Source organism: Chlorocebus sabaeus, chromosome 6 (assembly GCF_047675955.1).
Source record: "Chlorocebus sabaeus isolate Y175 chromosome 6, mChlSab1.0.hap1, whole genome shotgun sequence".
In the NCBI taxonomy this organism is placed as follows: domain Eukaryota; kingdom Metazoa; phylum Chordata; class Mammalia; order Primates; family Cercopithecidae; genus Chlorocebus; species Chlorocebus sabaeus.
Window position 1 is genome coordinate 14376131 of NC_132909.1, and position 24991 is coordinate 14401121.

Here is a 24991-nt window from a genome sequence, read left to right on the forward strand (position 1 = left end):
GCTCACTGGAACCTCCGCCTCCCTGGTTCAAGTGATTCTCCTACCTCAGCCTCCCAAGTAGCTGGGACTACAGGTGCCCACCACCACACTCATTTAATTTTTTTTTGTTTGTTTTTAGTAGAGATGGGGTTTTGCCATGTTGTCCAGGCTGGCTTTGAACTCCTGACCTCAGGTGATCTGCCTGCCTTGGCCTCAAAAAGTGCTGGGATTACAAGTGTGAGTCACTGTGCCTGGCCAATAGGTTTTTTTTTTCTTTAACATAACAAAAATTCCATTGCCATATCTTATGAGATTATTAATTTCATTATATTGTAATATATGGTCCATATTCACATTTCTCTCATTGTCTCCAAAATATATATTTTTTAAAATTTATTTTTTATTTTTCTTTTCCTTTTTTTTGTTTTTTCAAGATGGAGTCTCACTTTGTTGCCCAAGCTGGAGTGCAGTGGCACCATCTGGGCTCACTGCAACCTCCGCCTCCAGGGTTCAAGCGATTCTCCTGCCTCAGCCTCTGGAGTAGCTGGGATTTCAGGCGCCCACCACCATGCCTGGCTAATTTTGTATTTATAGTAGAGACAGGGTTTCACCATGTTGGCCAGGCTGGTTTCGAACTCCTGATCTCAGGTGATCCACCTGCCTTGGCCTCCCAAAGTGCTGGCATTACAGGCATGAGCTACCGTGCCTGGCTTTGTTTTCTATTTTTAACAGTAGAGACACTATATTGGCCAGGTGGGTATTGAATTCCTGGCCTCAAGCCTCCCTTCTGGCCAAAGTGCTGAGATAGGCCTGAGCCACCATACCTGACCCAAAATCTCTTTTCATAGTTGATTTATTTGAATCTATATGCAAAGCACACACTATGCATTTGGTTTAATGGCTCTTAAATCTTTTAATTTCTAACAGTTCTGCATCCCCATTAAAAAAAAAGAAAAAAAACCACTATTTATTTGTGGAAATAATCCAATCATTTATCCTGTTGACTTTTTCACATTCTTGATTTAGCTGACAGCTCCCTTACATAAATTATATTTTTACCTATACTAATAATATTCATAGAACGGATGCATTTTGTTATAAAGAATGATAAAGCTAGGCACCGTAGCTCACGCCGCCTATAATCTCAGCACTTTGAGAGGCTGAGGTGGGAGCATCACTTGAGTCCCAGAGCTGGAGACCAGCCTGGGCAGCATAGTCAGACCCTCATCTCTACAGAAAGTTAAAAAATTAGCAGGTGTGGTGGTGCATGCCTGTGGTCCCAGCTACTCAGGAGGCTGAGGTGGGAGGATTGCTTGAGCCCAGAAGGCGGAGGCTGCAATGAGCTATGATTGCACCACTGCACTCCAGCTTCAGTGACAGAGTGAGACCCCACCTCAAAAAAAAAAAAAAGAATGGTAGATAAAGTATTAAGAAAGTGGTCGCTTTCTTCCTGATCTCACTTCTACTGCTGAGAAGCCTTCAAATCTATGTTTATACTTTTCCACGGGCACCGATCACGCCATATTTTATGAATTTATTTGCCTCATAAATAAGCAATCCTTCCCAACCTTTTTGTTTTTACCACCATCTGTCCTTCCCTTATTCATTTCAGCCAATATTTATTGAGTGCCTACAGTATGCTAGATCCTGGATTATAGCAGTGACCAAGATAACAGTCCCCACCTTTGGGGGAAGCTGATGTTTTAAGGGGGAAGAAAGATGGACACAAAACAACATCAATATGTAAAATAAATAGCATGTCAGAGGCTGATAAGAGCCAGGGAGCAAAATAAGGCAGAAACGGCAGTGGGGTCTTCTGCGTTGTTAGGCATAAGTTTGTGCTCATTAAAAACGAAGCACAGGCCAGGTGCGGTGGCTCATGCCTGTAATCCTAGCAGTTTGGGAGGCCAAGGCAGGCAGATCATCTGAGGTCGGGAGTTCGAGACCAGCCTGACCAATGTGGAGAAACCCCGTCTCTACTAAAAATAGAAAAATTAGCCGGGCGTGGTGGCATGTGCCTGTAATCCCAGCTACCTGAGAGGCTGAGGCGGGAAAATCGCTTGAACTGGGAAGCAGAGGTTGCAGTGAGCCAAGATCATACCACTGCACTCCAGCCTGGGCAACAGAGTGAGACTGTCTCAAAACAAACAAACAAACAGAATTTTTCCTGCTCTGGTGTTCTGCCTGGCTTGTAGCGTCATCATGTATTAAACAGTCCCCTGCTGTGTGCTTTGTCCCCTGCCCTACACCCCTGCTGTCTTTTGTGCACATGAGCAAGTGTGTCTCTGGGCTTCACACCTAGAAGGGAAACCTCTGGGTTGGAGACCCTGAGGGCAGTCAGCTAATCCTTGAAACAGACTCAAGAGGAGGGTGCTGTGATAAACCCTGTGTTTTAGCGCAGGGGACTGAGGCTCCCAGAGGGACAGGAGTTCTGTGGAGGTGACATAGCTGGGCAGTGGTGGAGTCCCAAGCCCATCCCTGGTCTTCTCCTAGATTGGGGCCCAGCTCCCTACATCCTAGTTCGGTGACCTTGGAGAGTCACCTCTTCTTAAAGCCTCAGTTTCTTGATCTGTCTAGTGGGGACATTAATGGGTTGTTTTGGGGAAGAAACGAAATAATCACAGTGACCACTTGGCATAGTGCCTGACACAGAGCGGGAGCTTCCACACACGGTGGCGATTCTTGGTCTTCCTGTGTGGATTTGGGGAGATTGCAGGCCCAGCGGGCGCTCTTCAAACCTGGCCTTTCCCTCCCTGCAGTCCTCCTCCCTAATCCTTCTCATTTCCCCACCTCACTCTCCTGTCTCCAACGGGTAAATCTCATCTCTGTTTCTCATCCCTTCTTGCTCTGGCCTTGCTTCAGTTTTCTTTTTTCTTTTTTTTTTTTTTTTTGAGACACGATCTACCTTTGTCACCCAGACTGGAGTGCAGTGGTCTGATCTCGGCTCATTGCAACCTCCACCTCCTGGGCTCAAGCTATCCTCCCACCTCAGCCTCCTAATTAGCTGGGATCCTAGGCATACACCACCACACCTGGCTAATTTTTGTATTATTATTTTTTTTTGAGATGGAGTTTCGCTCTTGTTGCCCAGGCTGGAGTGCAATGGTGCCATCTTGACTCACTGCAACCTCCACCTCCCGGGTTCAAGCGATTCTCCTGCCTCAGCCTCCCGAGTAGCTGGGATTATAGGCATGCGCCACCATGCCCGACTAATTTTGTATTTTTAGCAGAGACGGGGTTTCTCCATGTTGGTCAGGCTGGTCTCCAACTCCCGACCTCAGGTGATCCGCCCACCTTGGCTTCCCAAAGTGTTAGGATTACAGGCGTGAGCCACCAAGCCCAGCCTAAGTTTTTTATTTTTTGTAGAGACAGGGTTTCACCATTTTGCCCCAGGCTGGTCTCAAACTCCTGGGTTTAAAAGATCCTCCCCTCTTGGCCTCCCAAAGTGCTGGGATTACAGGTGTGAGCCTCTGCACCCATCCTGCTTCAGTTTTCTAACTCCTTGACACTCAAAGTGTGGCTGGTGGAACAGCAACATCAGGGCCTACCTGGGAGCTTGTCAGACATGCAGAACCTCTCCCCTTACTCCAGACCCCACCCTGAAATGACTGAATCAGAGTCTGCATTTTTTTTTTTTTTTTTTTTTTGACACGGAATCTTGCTCTGTCGCCCAGGCTGGAGTGCAGTGGCATGATCTCGGCTCACTGCAAGCTCCACCTCCCAGGTTCACGCCATTCTCCTGCCTCAGCCTCCTGAGTAGCTGGGACTACAGGCACCCGCCACCACGCCTGGCTAATTTTTTGTCTTTTTAGTAGAGACAGGGTTTCACTGTATTAGCCAGGATGGTCTCGGTCTCCTGACCTTGTGATCCGCCTGCCTCGGCCTCCCAAAGTGCTGGCATTACAGGCATGAGCCACCGCACCTGGCCCAGAGTCTGCATTTTAACATTTTAACAAAAATCCCCAGCGGATCTGCTTGTACGAAGAAATCTGAGATGTACTGAACCTCCATTTGACCTCCGGAATCCTACCACTGTTTGCAGGGATTATTTGGGAAGAATAGGTTGGATCAGACCAGCTTATGGTCAGGCTCCCATAAATAATGGACACTTGTCTTGCCTTAAATCCTCCTCCTCAACCTGTATGACCATCTGAGGTGACCACTCTACCTGGTGAGTTCTGGCTCTGTCAGCTCTGGCTGTGTGACTTGTCTCGAGCGACTTAACCTCTCTGAGTCTTGGTTTCCACATCTGTAAAATGGAGATAAATGTACTTACCCCTCCAAGAGAGTTTGAGGGGGCAGAGATTATACCTAGAAAGTACTTAGCAGAGGATTATATTCATCAATTTCAATCACAACAATAATAACACAATAATAATGTAAACAAGCACTCTCTGTTTTATTTTTGAGACAGGGTCTCACTCAGTCACCCAGGCTGGAGTGCAGTGATGCAATCATAGCTCAGTGCAACTTCCATCTCCTGGGCTCAAGCGATCCTCCTGGGCTCAGCTTCTTTAGTAGCTGGAACTACAGGTGTGCGCCACCAGGCCCAGCTAATTTTCTGGATTTTTAGTAGAGATGGGGTCTCTCTATATTGCCCAGGCTGGTCTCCAACTCATAGCCTCAAGTGATCCTTCCACTTCAGCTTCCCACAGTGCTGGGATTACAGGCATGAGCCACTGCACATAGCTCCTCTTTTCTCTCTCTCTCTCTCTCTCTCTCTCTTTAAATAGAGAAGGGGTCTTCTGTGTTGCCCAGGCTGGTTTCAAACTCCTGGGATCAAGGGATCCTCCCACCTCAGTCTCCTGAGTAGCTGGAATTACAGGTTCAAGCTACCACACCGGCTCCAATCTTCATTTCTTTTTTTCCAAAAAAAATGTTTTTTTCCAGAGACAAGATCTCACTGTGTTGCCCAGGCTGCCCTTGAATTCTTAGGCCTAAGGGATCCTCCTGCCTCAGCTTCCCAAAGTCCTGAGATTACAGGCATGAGCCACCATGCCCAGCCCGATCTTCATTTTGCTAGGCCTCTGATGTTTCAGGGTGAGCTCTAGAGTCAGAAATACCTGGGTTCGTGTCCCAGTTCTGCTGCCTAGAAGCTCTGTGTGACCTCGGGTGTATTACGTCATCTCTCTGTACCTCATTTTGCTCATTTGTAAAATGGGGCTTACAGTTGCCATGAAGTGCCAAGGAGCTGTTGTCCATAAAGCCCTGGGCAGAGCATCATAGTCAATCCATGTAGCCATTGCATTCGTCAAATGGTCCTTGTTCATATTACCCTTTAAAGACTGTAGCGGGCCTTACACGCAAGCTGCTATGACTTGCTCCCCTGGAGGGGCTCCAGGCTGTAGAATCCCCCACCCCTTACATCAGCTGCCTCTTCTCTTTGCTCCCCAGGCCCCGCCCACCCCACCCCACCCTCCAGGCCCTCGAATCTTGGATCTCCGGCAGCATCTGGAGGGATGGGGCCACAACCCAGAAAACTGCCCACATGTGCAGGTGTCTGGGGGCTGCTGCCGCGGACCCCTGGTGAAGATGGGCGGCCGCATCAAGACCTGGAGGAAGCGATGGTTCTGCTTTGACCGCCAAGCCCGCCGCTTGGCCTACTACGCGGGTAAGCCCAGCCTGGCCACCATGGGCCCTGGGATGCTGCCATTCCACTCCGGAGGCTTTTCCCCTACAGGCACCAGAAGTCCTGGCCCCCACTTGCCGTGTTCCCCAGGATCCGGAAGTTTGGTTCCTTAGCTCCTACCTTCCCTACAACCCAGGAGTCCAGGCTCTCAGCTCCCTCTTTCCTCCAGATCCTGGAGTCCAGATCCCCAGCCCCTCTTTAAGTCACCCAGAATTCAAACCCCCAGTCCTCCTCAGGGACATAGATAACAGATAGATAACAGCTTAATACAATTCAAGCTTCCCAGGGCCCATGTTCCTAAGACACCCATGAGTCTGAACCTGCACTGTCAGCTGCTCCCAGTCCCCCAACAGCCAGGAGTCTCGGGCCTTGTCCTTCCTCTCTAGGAGAATCAATTATTCCAAACCTCTCCTTGGACACTTTTTTTTTTTTTTTTTTTGACAGAGTCTTGCTCTGTCACCCAGGCTAAAGTGCAGTGGCGTGATCTCATCTCACTGTAACCTCCGCCTTCCAGGTTTAAGCGATTCTCCTGCCTCAGCCTCCCGAATGGCTGGGACTATAGGCTCTTGCCACCACACCCGGCTAATTTTTTGTATTCTTAGTAAAGATGGGGTTTCACTGTGTTAACCTGGATGGTCTTGATTTCCTGACCTTGTGATCCGCCTGCCTTGTCCTCCCAAAGTGCTGGGATTACAGGTGTGAACCACTGTTCCCAGCCTCCTTAGACACTTGTATTGCCTTAAATCCTTCTCCCCTAACCTGTATGAACATCTGACTCTACCTAGTGAGTCCTGGCCCTGTCAGCTCTGGCTGTGTGACTTGTGCTGGGTGACTTAACATCTCTGAGTCTTGGTTTCCACATCTGTGAAGTGGAGATAAATGTACTTACCCTCCAGGAGAGTTTGAGGGGGTTAGAGATTATACCTAGAAAGTACTTGAGTACTCCCTGAGTTCCTTCCCTTCTCACAGTCCAAGGCACTCAGAGCCTAGGATTCCAGCTCCACAGACCCCACGCCCCAATGGTGTCCAGTTTCTGCACCCAATCTCCCATCCAGCCTTAACATTCACTCACTTCTCAACCTTTAGAGACCTTCAGACTCTTGTCACCATGTTTTGTACCCCAAATCCAGTCTCAGGACTTAGGGCCAATGACCCTCACCTCGATACACACAGATACACCTTTCTCATTGGCTCTCTTTTTCTCTTACCTCCCCTACCAGACAAGGAAGAGACCAAGCTCAAAGGTGTCATCTACTTCCAGGCCATTGAGGAAGTCTATTACGACCACTTACGCTGTGCCTTCAAGGTGAAGCCCGTCAATGTCACCCTACCCTCCCAGTTGGAGTCCGAGTTGGAGTCAGGCCTTATCTCATCCCTGGCTCATCCTGGGGAAAACCACTCGCAGCTTCTCCTGTCAGGGTACTTACAGGAGTACCTGTTTGTTGCAGAGAAGACAAACAGGTCACCTGACTGCAGGGACTAAAAATTAAGAGCCCACACTCTGGCTTTCAGTTACTATTAATTTTCTTTTCTTTTCTTTTCTTTTTTAAGACGGAGTCTCATTCTGTTGCCCAGGCTGGAGTGCAGTGGCGCTATCTCTGCTCACTGCAACCTCTGCCTCCCTGGTTCAAGCTATTCTCCTGCCTCAGTCTCCTGAGTAGCTGGGATTACAGGCGTGCCACCATGTCTGGCTAATTTTTGTATTTTTAGTAGAGACGAGGTTTCACTATGTTGGCCAGGCTGGTCTCAAACTCCTGACCTTATGATCTGCCCACCTTGGCCTCTCAAAGTGCTAGGATTACAAGCTTGAGCTATCACACGCGGCTCTTTTTTTATTTTTAAGACGGAGTCTGGCTCTGTCGCCCAGGCTGGAGTGCAGTGGCGTTGTATTGGCTCACTGCAACCTTTGCCTCCTGGGTTCAAGCAATTCTCCTGCTTTAGCCTCCAGAGTAGTTGGGATTACAGGCGTGCCACCACACCTGGCTAACTTTTGTATTTTTAGTTGAGATGGGGTTTCACTGTGTTAGCCAGGCTGGTCTCGAACTCCTGACCTCATGATCTGCCCACCTTGGCCTCCCAAAGTGCTGGGATTACAGGCGTGAGCCACCGCGCCTGGCCTGTCACTGTTAATTTTCTTGGAACAAAAGTTTTAGAGCCAAAATATGGCAAACTCTGATGTCAAACTGGGAATGAATGAAGAGGTCAGAGCAAGGGTGGGGCAGCCTGGGAGCATCTAAAGGAGATGATCTGCCAGGCATGGTGGCTCATGCCTGTAATCCCAACATTTTGGGAGACCGAGATGGGGGGATTGCATGAGGCCAGGAGTTCGAGCATGGTCAACATAGCAATATTCCATCTCTCTTTTTTTTTTTGAATTTTTAAGTGAAAAACAAATAAAGGAAATGGTTGTTACTTGGCTCCTGCCAACAGTTGCCAAGTGGGAGTGGTCCCCAGAGAACTCAGGAATTGGAACTTGTATAAAAGCACAGTGCCAAAAATTTAAATGTTGGCAACTGATACAATATTTAGAAAGCTCTGTGGAGAATAACCAAACTCTGGCTTTTTAGCAATTAGGTTGGAATCTCAGCTATGTGACATCAGGAAAGTGAATTCTTTTCTTTAGCCTTAGTTTTCTTTGTTTCTTTTCTTCTTCTTCTTTTTTTTTTTTTTTGAGACACGGTCTTGCTCTGTCACCCAGGCTGGAGTGCAGTGGCACAATCATAGCTCACTGTAGCCTTTATCTCTCAGGCTCAAGCAATCCTCCTGCCTCAGCCTCCTGAGTAGCTAGCACTATATGTGCGCGCCACTACACCCAGCTAATTTGTTTTGTTTTGTTTTGTTTTTCTGGTATTTTTTGTAGAGATGGGGTCTCCCTATGTTGCCCAGGCTGGTTTCGAACTCCTGAGTTCAAGCAGTCTATCCGTTTCAACCTCCCAAAGTGCTGGGATTGCAGGCACGAGCCACCCAGCCCAGCCAGCCTTAGTTTTTTCATGTGTAGAATGGGCATGCATCAACTCATTCCATCAGGGTTATTGAGAGGACTAAAAACAGATTATGGACATAAGGGATTTACTCAATTTGGGATTGGCAAGTGGGTACTCAATAACAGATTCTAGACACTAACTTTCCCAAGGTACAAGGGGACTGAGATTTTGGGGAGGTGGAATTTGAATGCCTATATTTCTAATATAGAAGTTAGGCTGAGAGAAGGCGCCATAAGTCCTACTTTTAAATTTTTTGGCCTGGTGCGGTGGCTCACACCTGTAAGCCTAGCACTTTGGGAGGCCGACACGGGTGGATCACGAGGTCAAGAGATCGAGACCAACCTGACCAACACGGTGAAACGCCGTCTGTACTAAAAATACAAAAATTAGCCGGGCATGGTGGCGCACGCCTGTAATCCCAGCTACTCTGGAGGCTGAGGCAGGAGAATCGCTTGAACCCGAGAGGTGGATGTTGCAGTGAGCCAGGATCACGCCACTGCACTCCAGCCTGGCGACAGAGCGAGACTCCGTCTCAAAAAAAAAAAGAAAAAAATTTATCTTGCCCATAATTTATCAATAGCGCTCTACATATGTTAATTTTAAGCACTTTCCTGTGTTAATTCATTTAATCCTAATAACCCAGTGAGGTAGGTGGCATCATTTGGGAAGACAGGGAAACTGACATTCAGATACTTAAGTACCTTGTCCAGTGCCACACAGACTGTAAGTAGCAAGGCTGGGTTCGCACCCAGACTGTGGCCAGTGTCTTTTGTCCTCATTACCCTCACTTTCTGCTTATTCCAGAGCCCCAGCCCCCGCCTGACCTTCTGCGTGAAAACCTACGAACGCCTTTTCTACATGGTGGCTCCGAGTCCCGAAGCCATGCGCATTTGGATGGACGTCATTGTGACAGCAGCCGACGAAAACCACGCCCCCTGAGTGGCCCCGCCCACTTGGGGGGAAGTCCCTTCGAGGCTCTGCAGGCGCGAGGGCGTTCCTAGGCCCCGCCCACTGCCGGCAAATTTGGGCGCACGCCTTTGGTACTCTCCTGGGAATTCCGCAGGCCCCACAGCTCGGCTGGCCTGAGCTGCTGTGTTCTGGGTTGCAGGTGCCTTGCCCCCGACGGGATCGCCAGCCCCTGAGGCCCTGCCCGGGGCAGGAGGAAGATTGCAGGGGCGGGAAGAAACTATTTATTGGTGCTCCTGTGATACTGAATTAAATACGGAGGAAAAACAGGAATTGCTGCTGTGGTTTCCAGCCTCAGCGTCCGGGGCCCCTTGGCCCTTAGGCAGAACATCTGAGTTATCGGTACCTCTGGGAGCCACGCGTCCCACAGCCGGCCCTCTTTAGGAATGGAGGCCTTCAACTCTAAGGTCATGGCTGGGAGAAGAGGGTGAGAGGCTTGCGTCCTTAGTGTTTGGCAGTTTTGCTTTTTTAGTTTGTAGGCCCTTCTGTTTCCACCCTTTCTGGCCTGACTAGCTGCTAGAAATTTCTAGGAACTCCTAGGCTTCCCCTCGTTAGGCCTTTGCCTACGTTGTTCCTTCTGCCCTTTTCTTCCCTTTTTTTCTTTTTTTAATTTTATCTATTTTTATAGAGATGGGGTCTCACTGTGTTGCCCAGGCTGGTCTCCAACTCCTGGACTCAAGCGATCCCCCCATCTTAGCCTGCCAAGGTGCTGAGATTACAGGTGTGAGCTACTATGCCTGGCCCCCCTCCTTCCCTTAATCAGTTGCACCTCATTCTTCCAGCCTTAGTTCAGTTGGTACCTCCTTCAGGAAGCCCTCACTGACTTTCCTGGCTGGGTCAGGCACCCCCTTTTGAGCTCTATCATCCCATCCCTGAGGACCCTGGGTCATCATGGGCGATGGATCTGTGTTCTTTGTGCACTGGGAGCTGCATGAGGCAGAGCCAGCATTGTCCTGGCCACTGCTGTTGCCAGCCCCATAGAGCATGTCTCATTCCATGAAAGTGGAAAAAAACCAAAAAACAAAACTCTTTTCCCTTTTACCTCTGGGCCTTTGTACATTCTGTTCCTTTTGCTTAGGCACCTCTACCCATTCCATGAAAGCCCTACTCATCATTTAGCTTTTAGTTCCTGTGTTAAGTCTCTTTCTCCAGGAAGCCCTCCCTGATTGTCCTGGCAGGTCAGATGCTTCCTCTGGGCTTTTCTTTTTTTTGAGACAATCTCGGTCTGTCACCCAGGCTGCAGTGCAGTGGTGCAATCTTGGCTCACTGCAACCTCGGCTCACTGCAACCTCCACCTCTCAGGTTCAAACAATTCTCCTGCCTCAGCCTCCCGAGTAGCTGGGATTACCGCCACCACACAACGCCTGGCTTTTTTTTTTTTTTTTTTTTTTTTTTTGTATTTTTAATAGAGATGGGGTTTCACCATGTTGGCCAGGCTAGGCTCCAACTCCTGGGCTCAAGCGATCTGCCTGTCTCAGCCTCGCAAATTGTTGGGAGACATGAGCCACTGCTCCTGGCCCTGGGCTTTTCATTATAACCCTGACCGCCCCACCTGTGCCTCCCCATTCCCAACCCTGATCATTCTATCCTGTGCTTCTCTCATCATGGCCTTGACTACCCAGGATCATCACTGCTGTTGAGTCTGTCTCCTGTTCTGGACTGGGAGTGAGCGCTGTCTTGGTCACCACTGAGCCCTTGGTACAGCAGAGGGCCTGGTGCGTACTGGGTATGGAGGGAACATCTGGTGATTGAATAAACTGATGGGAAAGTGATGCTAAGGGCTGGGGACCGTCATGAACAAGGCAGGCAGAGCTCTCTGGCTGACTTCATCCTTCAGGTCTCATCTACGGCGCCCCTTCAAGTGGCTCTCCCTGAACCCTAGGCCGGGTCAGGTGCCTGTTCCGGGCCTCTACAGTCCTCCAGAGTCCCCCACCTGAGCACTCTAGGCTGTCACTCTGGAGACAGCTCTTTCCTGCCTCAAAAAGTTCCCTTGAGGACCCAGATATAGTGCTCTGAGTCCTGGGAGTGCAGATACCCAAATTCCTAGGTCCTCTAGGACTCCAAGTGTCCCTTGGCCTCTACCTTCAGGTGTGTGACATCTGGATTCTTGGATCAGTTCATCCGCCAGCCCCTCTGCAAACCAGGTCCCTTACTGAATCCTGCTTCATGGACATCTGACCAATGTAGATGACAGCTCCCCGTGTTCAGAAGAGCCCTGCTCTTGGGTTTAACGCTCTGTGGTCACTGTGTAGAAATTCGTAAATTTATCTTTGAATTTCTGTTTTGTAAGCTAAGACTAATGAGACAATGAAAGCATGATGAGGCAGCCGCACCTCTCTGGGACAAATTTCCACTCTTGTCCTCACCCCATTTTTTTTTTCTTGAGATGGAGTCTTACTGTGTCACCCAGGCTGGAGGGCAGTGGCGCGATCTCGGCTCACTGCAACCTCTGCCTCCCAGGTTCAAGCGATTCTCCTGCTCAGCCTCCTGAGCAGGAGAATTTTAGGCGCTGGCCACCACACTCGGCTAATTTTTGTATTTTTAGTAGAAACAGGGTTTCATCATGTTGTCCAGACTGGTCTTGAATTCCTGACCTCAAGTGATCCGCCCGCCTCGGCCTCCCAAAGTGCTGGGATTACAGGCGTGAGCCACTGCACCTGGCCTGTCCCCTTCTTAACTCTGCCCCGTGATCACTGGCACCCTCCGCCCCTGTTGCAGGCATGCCACAAGACCAGGGTTGGCTACTCGTGCTTCATGGTATCTTGGGGTGGAACATGGCAGTGGGCATCTGGTGGGACGGGGAACCCAGCCAGGTTGCCCACGTTGTGGGGCAGGGTCCCTAGCCACCATTGAAGGTCTGTGCTGGTCCCACGAGAATCTCTGTGCCCAAGGGAACATAACATTAAACACCATGAGGGGTCAAGAGAAAGGCTGAGGGCCGGGTGCAGTGGCTTATGCCTGTAATCCTAGCACTTTGGGAGGCTGAGACAGGAAGATCACTTGAGCCCAGAAGTTTGAGACCAGCCTGGGCAACATAGCAAGACCCTGTTTCTACAAAAAAAATTTTAAAATTAGCTGGACATGGTGGCACATGCCTGTAGTGGCAGCTACTTGGGAGGCTGAGGTGGGAGGATTGCTTGAGTCTGGGAGATAGAGGCTGCAGTGAACTGTGATTGTGCCACTGCACGCCAGCCTAGGTGGCAGAGTGAGACTGTCTCCAAAAAAAAAAAAGAGATTGAGGCAGAAGAAATGAAAAAAACAGTGTTTCTATTTCAGTACCTTTAATAACACTCTTTCCTGGTTTTCTTTTTTTTTTTTTTTGTGAGACGCAGTTTCGCTCGTTGCCCAGGCTGGAGTGTAATGGTGCGATCTCAGCTCACTGCAACCTCCGCCTCCCAGGTTCAAGCGATTCTCCTGTCTCAGCCTCCAGAGTAGCTGGGATTACAGGTGTGCACCACCACACCTGGCTAACTTTTTGTGTTTTTAGTAGAGACGGGGTTTCACCATGTTGGTCAGGCTGGTCTTGAACTCCTGATCTCAGGTGATCCTCCTGCCTCGGCCTCCCAAAGTGCTGGGATTACAGGTGAGCCACCCTGCCCAGCCTCTTTCCTGCCTTTTGAACTAGGTCTCTACATTTCATTTCACACTGGGGCCGGAAAATGATACAGTCAGCCCTGTCCCCGACTCCACTCCTTCCCTAACTTGTCCCAGATGGTGGGTCCCAGAGGGAGTGGGCCTGAGTCAGGCTGGGAACCTCACTGGGCTCAGAGCCTGCTCTGCCACAGGGAGACGAGAAACCCAGAGTAAATATGGTCCTGGGCTTGTCTGAGGCCCGGGAGTGATCTGTATTGCGGGCAGCTGCCTCCACACTGACCCCTGAGCCAGATTCTAGATTCTTTGCCATAAAATCTGCAAAGGATCTCGGAGAGCCAGCCACTTACCATGCAGCGGGCTTAAGTGGTGCCCTGCATTCAAACCTCCTTCTGTTCCCTGGTCATGGGCCAGGCGGGGGTCAGCGCCCAGAATCCGGGCAGGCCTGAGCAAGAGGTACCTCTCCACCCTGGGTCCCACTCCCTCCTGAGATGCTAGTTCTTCCGGTCTGGCCAGTTGGGGTTCCTCCCTGAAACTCTCCCACACAGCTGGGACCTGCAGGGCCTCCTGCTTCAGAGCAGCACACAATAATAACGCTTGTCTCACCCTGCATGTCCCTCACTGGGTCCCCGCTCTATCCCTCAGGAGGTAGGGGTTTTCAGCCGAAGTTCAGAGAGGGAGATGGAGTTGCTTGAGGTTACACAGCAAGAGGGTGGCAGAGAGAGGATTAAATTGTGTCTGTCCACTTCCAGACTTGACATTTTGCCCACTGCCTTACTCTACCATGAAAGACAGTCCTTTTATTATAAAAAAGACACCTTGGGCCGGGTGCGGTGGTTCACGCCTGTAATCCCAGGACTTTGAGAGGCTGAGGCAGGTGGATCACCTGAGGTCGGGAGTTCGAGACCAGCCTGACCAACATGGCGAAACCCCACCTCTACTAAAAATAGAAAAAATTATCCGAGTGTGGTGGTGGATACCTGTAATCCCAGCTACTCGGGAGGCTGAGGTAGGAGAATTGCTTGAACCCGGGAGGCGGAGGTTGTGGTGAGCTGAGATCGTGCCATTTGCACTCCAGCCTGGGCAACAAGAGTGAAACTCCGTCTCAAAAAAAAAGAAAAAGAGAAAAGAAAGACACCTTGGAGGCTCAGAGAGGTGCAAGCATATATGCAGCATCACACAGCAAAGCAAGAATCGGGGCTAAGATTCCAAGGCTGGGAGGCGGGGGGGGGGGGGGGGGGGCGGGCAGGGGCCAGTGCTGAATGAATGACTTCACAAGGAGTCATTCACTTTCTCTCTCTGAGCTTCAGCATGATGCCAAGTGACCTCACCCAGGTGACTGAAGTGCTTGTCATTGTTGGGAGCGGGGGGTGCCTCACAGGGTCTGGGGAACAGATAATATCTTTATAAATACGACCGCTGCTTGTCTCGTCATCAGACAGTGAGGCAGCCCCATGCAGCCGGGTCGGACATCTGACTCTGCCGCTTCCCTTGCTGTGTGAACTTGAACAGATACCTTCCTCTCTCTGGGTCTCAGAGTCTTCCTCTGTGAAAGAGATCCTCCCCTCTACCCCCTCCTTAGGAATTCAAGGCGAGATTGCTTGTATAAGAGCCCACCACCCTCTGGGGCACACGGTTGGAACTCAAGAAGTGGGGGCTATTAATAATAGTAATAGTAACAATCTATTTAAATTATTGCAGGGTCTGTCTCTGTCACCCAGGCTGGAGTGCAGTGATGTGATCACAACTTACTGCAGCCTTGACCTCCCAGGCTCAATGTGATCCTCCCACCTCAGCCTCCCGAGTAGTTGGATCTACAGGTGCACACCACCACGCCTGGCTAATTTTTGTATTTTTTGTAGAGATGGGGCTTCACCAAGTTGCCCAGGCTGGTCTCAAACTCCTGGACTCAAGTGATCTGCCCGTCTCAGCCCCCACAAAGTGCTGGGATTACAGGCGCCAGCCACTGTGCTTGGCCCTTAACCCATTATTAGTAATAAAAACTAATGCTTTCATAACTCCTAGAATTGGACCCTCTTTTAACCATTTCACATATCTTTAACATTGACGCCCTAGCAGCCCTATGAGGTGGGTACTACTAAGACCCTCATTTTATGGATGAGGATGAGGACACTGAGGCACACAGGGGCCAAGTAATTATCAAAGTTTCACAGCTGATAGCCAGTGGACCCATGTACCTAATTGTAGGTATTGTTAGTTAAGCCAGACTGCCTGAGTTCAAATACTATCTCCCCTACTTCCTAGCTTTGTGACCCTGAGCAAGTTGTTAAGCCCCCATGCCTGCCTCGATTTCCCCATTTGTAAATTGACTATCATAGAAATCTCTCATGGGATTGTGTGTAAAGGGTGTGGAAAGTTGCCTGGCACGGAGGAAGCACTGCATACATGTGCTTTTGTCATAGTCTTTGTTTAGACAGGAGGCCTTTGAACATCAAAGAATTGGAGTCACTTGATCAAGTCACACAGCAGATTAGGGGCAGAGTTGGTATTCAAATGCATGCGTCTGTGGCTGTAAAACTAAGGGTCATTGCAAAACATAATCTCAGGCCTAAAGCCAGGCTCTGACTTTGGCAAGTGGCACTGGGGGCCTTTGGAGACAGCCCTGGATTCAAATCCCGGTTCTGCCACTTCCAAGCCTCTCCCAGCCTCAGTTTCCCCATCTGTGAAATGAGACTTAGTTCTCTCTTTGCAGAGCTGTCGTAACACTCAGAGAGGATTCACAGAAAGTGCTAAGCACAGAGTAGGTGGTTAATAAATGATAATAACCATACTTACAGGTGAGGATTAAATGAGATAATGCATGCCCCCTGTTCAAAATAGTTTCTGAGAAACAAACACTCGATACTCAGTCACTGTTGTTATTATAACTTTTGTTACCATTGGTATTAATGTCATGATGTGGTTTATGGCAAGAACTGTCCGGAATCAGGTTGGAAACCTCCCACTTCCTCTTCCCTCACATTGGATCCATCAGTAATCCCTACTTGTTCTTCTTCCTATTTTAGATCTTTCCATTCTTCACCTTTCCTTTAGGACACCCTTGGCCAAGTACATCCGCTCTGGCCTGTGTCAGTGTTCTCCACCAGGGACACATCTGTGGTTGAACAAGTTGGGTTTATTGCTTCTTGCAGTGAGGGAGAAACAGTGAGTTACCTCACACCATGAGGTAACTGTGAGGTGTCTAAGTAAAAGGGTGTTAGAAAGGATTTTTTTTTTTTTTTGAGTCAGAGTCTTGCTCTGTCACCCAGGTTGGAGTGCAGTGGGGCGATCTCAGCTCACTGCAACCTCTGCCTCCTTGGTTCAGCAATTCTCCGGCCTCAGCCTTCCGAGTAGCTGGGATTACAGGTGTGTGCCACCACACCCAGCTAATTTTTTGTAGTTTTAGTAGAGACAGGGTTTCACCATGTTGACTAGTCTGGTCTCGAACTCTTGAGCTCAGGTGATCCACCCTTTTGGCCTCCCAAAGTGCTGGGATTACAGGTGTGAGCACCTGGCCAGAAAGGATTGATTTTAAGATTTGGGCTTGTGTGTGGTGGTCTTGGGAATGGTGCAAGGAAGTGGGGCCTCATTCTAGTTTAGATACTGTTAAACGGAGAAGGAGTAATGCTGTGATTAGGCATTTGCATACATCTCATTTATGAGGCAGGAGACACAAAGTGAGGTTAAAGCTGTAATATAAATATAAGCAGTCATTTATATTAGCCAGGATATGAGGATGCTTAGTCATTCTGTGGTTTGCACAATGATCTTGTTTGTTTCTGTGTTCAGACATGGTGATGGATTGGTCTTGATTTTTTTTTCTTTCTTTGTTTTTTGTTTTTTTTTGAGACAGGGTCTCACTCTGGTTGCCCAGGCTGGAGTGCAGTGGCGTCATCTCAGCTCACTGTAGCCTCAACCTCCCAGGCTCAGGTGATTCTCCCAGCTCAGCCTCTCAAGTAGCTGGGATTATAGGCGCACGCCCCCACGCCCAGCTAATTTTTTGTATTTTTAGTAGAGATGAGGTTTCCCTGTGTTGTCCAGGCTATTGATTTTTTTCTGATCCCTGACTGTTGCAGTGTGGCCTCATCCAGGTTGGTGCTCTGTGAAATTGTGTGTAGTTGAACTCCGTGGCCTCACTGTTTGTGCCAGGCCAACTCCCAGCTGTTAGGGGCTGTTTTGCTCTTTCTTCCCTGGAAAACTACCCGGCCCCTTGTTGGTTTCCTGGCCTTCTCTCTCACCGCTTCTAGAGTCATTTTCCTTTTTCACCCAGAGGCCACAGTGACATTCTTACCTTGTTTTCATTGAAGAATAACATACATCCAGTGACAGGCCCGAGTCAGTGATTCTCTACATATCTGTACATACATGCGGCTGTCACCTAGAGGAAGATCGTGGGAGCTCCTCCCTGTTGCTCCTTCTGGGGTGATGCCCTCCCAAAAGTAACTTGTGTTCTGATTTCCGGCACCACTGGTTAGTTTTGTCTGTTCTGGAACTTCGTATAAATTGAGTTACACAGTATGTTTTGTTTTGCTTAAGGCTTTCTAAACTCAACACCCAGTTTTTTCTTTTTTAAAAATAAAATGAGATGGGGTCTCACTATGTTGCCCAGGCTGGTCTCAAACCCCTGGGTTCAAGTGATCCTCCCACTTTGGTCTCTCAAAGTGCTGGGTTTGCAGGTGTGAGCCACTGTGCCTGGCCCCAACACAAAGTTTTTGAGATATGTTGCTGCATATATCAGGTGTTGGATCTTTTCCATTGCTGTGTAGTATTCCATTGGCCGAATCAATCACTCTCTTTTGCCATTCACTTCTTTTTCTGTTTCCTTTTTTAAAATCAAATATCCTACTCTCAGATCCACTTACTTTTAATTTTTAAAGAAATTTTTAAATTTTTTTTTTGAGACAGGGTCTCACTCTGTGGCCCAGGCTGGAGTGCGGTGGCGCGGTCTCAGCTCACTGCAACCTCCACCTCCTGGGCTCAAGTGATTCTCCTGCCTCACCCTCCCGAGTAGCTGGGACAGCAGGTACATGCCACTGCACCTGGCTAATTTTTTTTTTTTCTTTATAGAGATGGGGTTTCGCCATGTTGCCCAGGCTGGTCTCAAACTCCTGATCTCAAGTGATCCACCCGCCTTGGCCTCCCCAAGTGCTGTGATTACAGGCATGAGCCACTGCACCCAGCCTCCATTTACTTCTTGATGGCTAGCTGCACTATTTCTCAGGTTGATCATATTAAGAAGCAAATCTATCATGTCTTCCAGCTCATTTAGACCCTCTTAAAGATTCTCTACTATTCTCATAATTAATCCACATCTCTTGTCAGGGCCTCTAATGCCCTGAGGGTCTTGGCCTCTGCCTGACTCTTTCATCTCAGTTCCTGCCCTTCTCCTATGGCCTTCTGAGCTCAGGAGCACTGCTCTCCTTTCCGTGTTTGAATGGTCCATCCTACCTCCCACCTCCAGGTGTTCCCACGTGCTGGTCCCTCTGCTTGTAAAGGACTGTGCCCCTCTCTTGACCTGCTCTAGCTGGCTAAATCCTGCATGCCCTTGAGGTTGCATCTCAGATAATCTCAAGGAAGCCCTCACCGACCAGGCCCCACTCCTAGACTCCACATCTCCTTGTATCACTACACTTTTTCCTTCAGTGTCTTAGTCTCTGTGGTAAACAACAATTTGTACGATTATTTGATTAGTATCTGTCTCCCCCATCAGAGGGTGAGCTCTGCCAGGACAGGCACTGGTTCTGTCTTCATCTCCAGCATTACCCAGGCCAAAGCCCAGCACACTGTAGATGCTCATTTAACAGTTCATAAACACTGAATGTCAGTAGCCCCAGCCTCTCTTTAAGCCCCACTACTCCCCCACTCCAAACACACACAGACTTTCTCCCGCGAGCTGTCAGGGAACCTCAGCTCCCACCCTTTCCCTCCTTGGCAACTTCACAGGGCAGGGACCGCTCTCCCTGTGGATGACGCGCCTAGGGGCGGGGCCCCGCCCCACAGCCGACGCTGAGTTGGCCCGGTTGGGCAAGGCTGGGGTTGCCTGGGGCGAGGTTACTCATCTTGGGCTCAGGTAAGAGGGCCCGGGCTGGGAGGCAGCACACCCAGGGGGGACGCCAAGGGAGCAGGACGGAGCCATGGACCCCGCCAGGAAAGCAGGTGCCCAGGCCGTGATCTGGAATGCAGGCTGGCTGCTGCTGCTGCTGCTGCTTTGCAGAGGTGGGTCTGCTGCCCGGAGAGGTGGAAGGGGTAGAATGGGGGCTCCTAGGGAAGAGGCTCCTCTGGCCCCCTACAGAGAAGGCTGTGGGAAGGATCCCCACATAAGCAGAGGGCACTGTAGGCAAAGTTCCCCATCCTGAGCAGAGGAGGCAGTGGGAAGGGTCCTCCACCATGGGCAGTAGGAAGGGTTCCCCACCACGGACAGGGGGAACTGTGGGCAAAATTTCCCATCCTGAAGCTGTGGAAAGAAGTACCCTCCTCCTAGGCCGGGCGCGGTGGCTCATTGCCTGTAATCCCAGCACTTTGGGAGGCCAAGGCGGGCGGATCATGAGGTCAAGCGATCAAGACCAGCCTGGTCAACATGTTGAAACCCCGTCTGTACTAAAAATACAAAAATTAGCTGGGCGTGGTGGCGCGCGCCTGTAGTCCCGGCTACTCGGGAGGCTAAGGCAGGAGAATCGCTTGAATTGGGGAGGCGGAGGTTGCAGTGAGCCGAGATTGTGCCACTGCACTCCAGCCTGGTGACATAGCGAGACTCTGTCTCAAACAAACAAACAAACAAAAAGTCCCCTGTCCTGGGCAGAGAAGCTGTGGGCAGAGTTCTCTCATTTGAGCAGAAGGGGGCTGTGGGAAGGGATCCCTCACTGAGCACAGTCTAGCACAGTCTACTGTGGGAGAAGTTCTCTCATTCTGAGCAGAAAACTATGAGGAGGTATCTCTCCTACCCCGGGATGAGGGGCTCCATGGCGGGGTTCGCCTACAGTGGGCACACGGGGCTGTGGGAAGGACACGCCCACGGTTGGCATAGTGGGTGTGAAGGAAAAGGGTCCAGTGATTCCCGTGCTTCCAGATTTGTAGAAAGCTTTTCCCTACTCCTGCCCTGGAAAAGTGTGTGCAATAGGACTGTCTCATCCCAGGACAGAAGGCCATGGGAAGGACTATTTCTTGGGGGAGGACGATTTAGCAAGGAGGGCTCAGGTCTACTCGGCTCCGCTCCCCCAGGAGCGCAGGCCCTGGAGTGCTACAGCTGCGTGCAAAAAGCAGATGACGGATGCTCCCCACACAAGATGAAGACGGTGAAGTGCGCGCCGGGCGTGGACGTCTGCACCGAGGCAGTCGGGGCGGTGGAGACCAGTGAGTGGGGACCCCGGGCCACGCACACCAATGGAGGATCCTCCGGCCCAGCCCAGCCTCCTTATAGTCGTTTCTGGATTGGCCACGCCCCTTTAACGCGGCCCCACCCCCTCCCTTTCAGCCTATCCAGGACCCTACGACACAGCTTCGCCCCTCCTCCCAGGCCAGGGCTTCTCTATTAATGATTACAAGGGCGGGGAGCAGAGAATTGAGAACTGGGTGGGGCGGATTGGGAGAGCTCAGGTTTGGAACGAGGTCACGTCCTATGCACCTTTTCTGCTCCACCACTGAGACCTCCCCATCCCTGTCAACCGGGATGTCTCCTCAGACTCACCTCTTTGAGGTTCAGCCCCCGTTCCATGACCCGGCTCCTGCCTCCTTCGGTCGTTCTTTCCGCTCTGAGCGGCTCTTTGGGGGCGCCAATCTGCCAATTCCGGCCTGTCAGTCCTCTGGTGTTGGCCTATTTGAGGCCTCGCCCCTCCCAGACCTTACCCAACTCTGGGCTACGCTCCATCTGAGACCACGCCCACAGCTAATCCCGCCCTTGTCCCTTTGCCCAGTCCACGGACAATTCTCGATGGCAGTGCGGGGTTGCGGTTCGGGACTCCCTGGCAAGAATGACCGCGGCCTGGATCTTCACGGGCTTCTGGCGTTCATCCAGCTGCAGCAATGCGCTCAGGACCGCTGCAATGCCAAGCTCAACCTCACCTCGCGGGCGCTCGACCCGGCAGGTCCGTGGGGGCGGGGCCGTAGCTGTGGGGGCGGAGCTACATTCGGGCCCGCCAAGATGGAGGCGGAGCCGGGAGTACTCGGCCTGGGCTGGGTGTGGGGGTCATACTCTAGGGCGGGGCCAAGAGGCAGCAGGCGGGACTTTCTGGCTGTAGGCACCAGAAGGTTGCGTGCTGGGGCGGGGCTATTAGTAGGCGGGGTTATTGACAGTGCGGGGGGGGGTCACGCCTTAGGGGCGGGGCTAGAAGACGCGCTGCAGTTCCCGAACCCTTTCGACGCCTTTTCTTCCCCTGGGCCCCCCTCACAGGTAATGAGAGTGCATACCCGCCCAACGGCGTGGAGTGCTACAGCTGTGTGGGCCTGAGCCGCGAGGCGTGCCAGGGTACATCGCCGCCGGTCGTCAGCTGCTACAACGCCAGCGATCATGTCTACAATGGCTGCTTCGACGGCAACGTCACCTTGACGGCAGGTGAGGGAGCCCTGGAGCTCGGGACCTACAGGAGTTGTGGTAGCAGTTCTGAAGCACCCTGGGCGGTAGGGAGCCCTTTGCCCAAAGCGTTTCCTTCACCTGCGATGCATTCTGGGAACCGAGGGGCCTAAATGCTTGTATCGTAGGGCATCATGGAAAATGCAGTCCCTTCCCCCAACGTATTAATAGTGTGGGGACAGTGATGCTTTGTCCAAGAGTGTTTTGAAGGGAAATACATTTCCATGGAGGGCTGCCAGGTACTTAAGAGGTATTTAAGCCTCCAAGCTTCTGCCCAGGCACTGCGGAGAATCTCTAGTTTCTTAGCCCTTAAAACTCAAGGGGTCCCCGCCTGTCCCAGAGTATTGAGAGATGTAACCATGGAAAATGAAGTTCTTCAAACCCCATTCCCTTGCCAGCTATGCTTAAAAAGATCTTTTTAATTTTATTATTACTAATTTTTTTTAAAGACAGGGTCTTGCTCTATTGCCTAGACTGGAGTGCAGTGGCGCAATCATAGCTCATTGCAGTGGCGCAGTCATAGCTCACTGCAGCCTCTACCTCTTGGGCTCAAGCAGTCCTCCTGCCTCAGCCTCCCAAGTAGCTGGGACTACAGGGGCACACCGCCACGACTGGTTACTTTTATTTTTGGTAACAGTGGGGTCTGTCCATGTTGCCCAGGCTGGTGTTGAACTCCTGGGCTAAGCGATCCCCCTGCCTACGTCTCCCAGAGTGCTGGGATTACAGGCGTGAACCACTGAGCCTGGGGGGAGAATGTAGCTCTGACTCTAAGACTAAATTCTGTTGGGGAAGTAAAAGCTGGGGTGAAGGCTAGGGGGATAATGGCCAGAGGGTTGTAAAGGAAGTTTCTTCTGCCCTGTGGTCTTGTGAGAGGTCTTGTATCTCAGTCTAAACCTTTGTTTGAAGCCCTGTTTTTATTTCAGCCTACACACATTTCCATTCAAAGCACAATGGAAAATGTTAATCCACCATGTGCCAAAGACAGTGAGTCTGTCTCTCATAGTAGCACCTGAGTTTAGATTTTGGGATTAATGGATGCAGAGACCTTCTGTCTCATTTTGGGGGGTTCTCTGTTTTTTTTTTTTTTTTTCAAGACAGAGTCTCACTCTGTTGCCCAGTGATCCCCCTGCCTCTGCTTCCCAGAGTGCTGGGACTACAGGCGTGAGCCACCACACCCAGTGGGGTTCTCTGTTCTTGTCTGATGCCTCTAAGTTTCATTCTGGCTGTGTCAACCTCTTTCCCTCCAGCCACTGATCTATCTGTGTCTCCTTCCTGTAGCTAATGTGACTGTGTCCTTGCCCGTCCGGGGCTGTGTCCAGGATGAATTCTGCACTCGGGATGGAGTAACAGGCCCAGGGTTCACGCTCAGTGGCTCCTGCTGCCAGGGGTCCCGCTGTAACTCTGACCTCCGCAACAAGACCTACTTCTCCCCTCGAATCCCACCCCTTGTCCGGCTGCCCCCTCCAGAGCCCACGACTGTGGCCTCAACCATATCTGTGGCCTCAACCACGTCTGTCACCACCTCTACCTCGGCCCCAGTGAGACCCACATCCACCACCAAACCCATGCCAGCCCCAACCAGTCAGACTTCGAGACAGGGAGCAGAACACGAGGCCTCCCAGGATGAGGAGCCCAGGTTGACTGGAGGTGCCGCTGGCCACCAGGACCGCAGCAATTCGGGGCAGTATCCTGCAAAAGGGGGGCCCCAGCAGCCCCATAATAGAGGCGGTGTGGCTCCCACGGCTGGATTGGCAGCCCTTCTGTTGGCCATGGCTGCTGGTGTCCTGCTGTGAGGTTCTCCACCTGGAAATTTCCCTCTCACATACTTCTCTGGCCCTAGGTACTCCCTCTTCCCATCACTTCCTGTTCCCACCACTGGACTGGGCTGGCCCAGGCCCTGTTTTTCCAACATTCCCCAGTATCCCCAGCTTCTGCTGCGCTGGTTTGCGGCTTCGGGAAATAAAATACTGTTGTATATATCCTGCCAGGGGTGTTCTAGCTTTTTGAGGACAGTACCTGTATTCTTCTCATCCTTGTCTCTCCGCTTGTCCTCTTGTGATGTTAGGACAGAGTGAGAGAAGTCTGCTGTCACAGGGAAGGTGAGAGAGAGGATGCTAAGCTTCCTACTCACTTTCTCCCAGCCAGCCTGGACTTTAGAGTGTGGGGTGGGTGGGACAATGGCTCCCCACTCTAAGCACTGCCTCCCGTACTCCCCACATCTTTGGGGAATCAGTTCCCCATCTGTCTTCCTTACTGGACTGTGAGCTCCTCGAGGGCAGGGACCGTGCCTTATGCCTGTGTGTGAGCAGTTTCTGGCACACAGATGCCTCAATAAAGATTTAATGACTTTGTATAGTGCTTTAAAGGAGTCGCTTCCACCTTGTTTCTCGCAAGGACCGCTCTAGCTGAGCTAGGGTGGGCATCATAAAGCCTTTAACAGGAGAGAGATCGGATATAGAGCCACAGCCCTGGGGGAAGTCGCGGTTGAACTTTCATCTCCTGGGGTCTAGCCCGTATTTGGGTGTTCCCACTGGTGAGGGGGAAACTGGGCGAAACCATTAGGCGGCATGGAGGGGTGAATGGGGCTTTTAGCAATGCCAGGGAACAGACAGCTTTGTCTAATGAGTTTGTGTACCCTCCCTAGGCTCCACCCACCTTATCATCCAGCCAACCGTCTGCATTTTTTTAGAGATGGGGTCTCTGTCACCCAAACTGGACTTCAGTGGCCCAATCATAGCTCACTGCAACTTCCAACTCCTGCCTCAGGCTCCCAAGTAGCTGGGACTACAGGCTCAGCCCATCACACTTGGCTAATTTTATTTTTTGTAGAGATGAAGTCTTGATATGATGCCCTGTCCTCCTGCCTTGGCCTCCCAAAGTGTTGGAATTACAGGCAGGAGCCACTGCACCCAGCTTCATCTGGTTTACTAAGAGTCATTAAGGCTGGGCGCAGTGGTTCATGCCTGTAATCTCAGCACTTTGGGAGGCTGAGGCAGCCAGATCACCTGAGGTCCGGAGTTCGAGACCAGCCTGACCAACATGGAGAAACCCCGTCTCTACTAAAAATACAAACTTAGCTGGGCATGGTGGCACATGCCTGTAATCCCAGCAACTTGGGAGGCTGAGGCGGGAGAATCACTTGAACCCAGGAGGTGGAGGTTGTGGTGAGCCGAGATTACGTCACTGCACTCCAGCCTGGGCAAAAAGAGTGAAACTCCGTCTCAAAAAAAAAAAAAAAAAGAGAGAAAAAAGTAATTAACTGGGCTCACCTACTGT

General features: G+C 50.8%; 2 protein-coding genes across 7 annotated transcripts in view; both read left to right on the forward strand.

Moving 5' to 3' along the window:
• PHLDB3 (pleckstrin homology like domain family B member 3) overlaps positions 1-10890 on the forward strand; it is a 32334-nt gene extending 21444 nt beyond the window's left edge. For 3 of the 5 annotated variants that reach the window (XM_007997024.3, XM_073016352.1, XM_007997022.3), the window contains 3 exons: positions 5374-5590; positions 6829-6914; positions 9397-10888. In XM_007997024.3, coding sequence (XP_007995215.2) covers positions 5374-5590; positions 6829-6914; positions 9397-9531 — 438 coding nt within the window. In that variant the 3' untranslated portion in view covers positions 9532-10888. Of the gene's footprint in view, positions 1-4021; positions 5352-5373; positions 5591-6828; positions 6915-9396 lie in introns of those variants that run through there. The other 2 variants (XM_073016353.1, XM_073016354.1) reach the window with 2 other exon arrangements.
• Positions 10891-18770: 7880 nt separating this feature from the next.
• LYPD3 (LY6/PLAUR domain containing 3) lies at positions 18771-24447 on the forward strand. Of its 2 annotated transcripts, XM_007997026.3 has the most exons (5): positions 18771-19365; positions 20368-20499; positions 21060-21230; positions 21536-21697; positions 22994-24446. In XM_007997026.3, exons 1-5 carry the CDS (start codon positions 19284-19286, stop codon positions 23506-23508), a joined length of 1062 nt encoding a protein of 353 aa, XP_007995217.1. In that variant the 5' UTR covers positions 18771-19283; the 3' UTR covers positions 23509-24446. The 2 variants fall into 2 exon arrangements, with proteins under 2 accessions (XP_007995217.1, XP_072872456.1); XM_073016355.1 differs by lacking the exon at positions 18771-19365 and having other exon boundaries at positions 19673-20499; positions 22994-24447.
• The last annotated feature ends 544 nt before the right edge of the window (positions 24448-24991 follow it).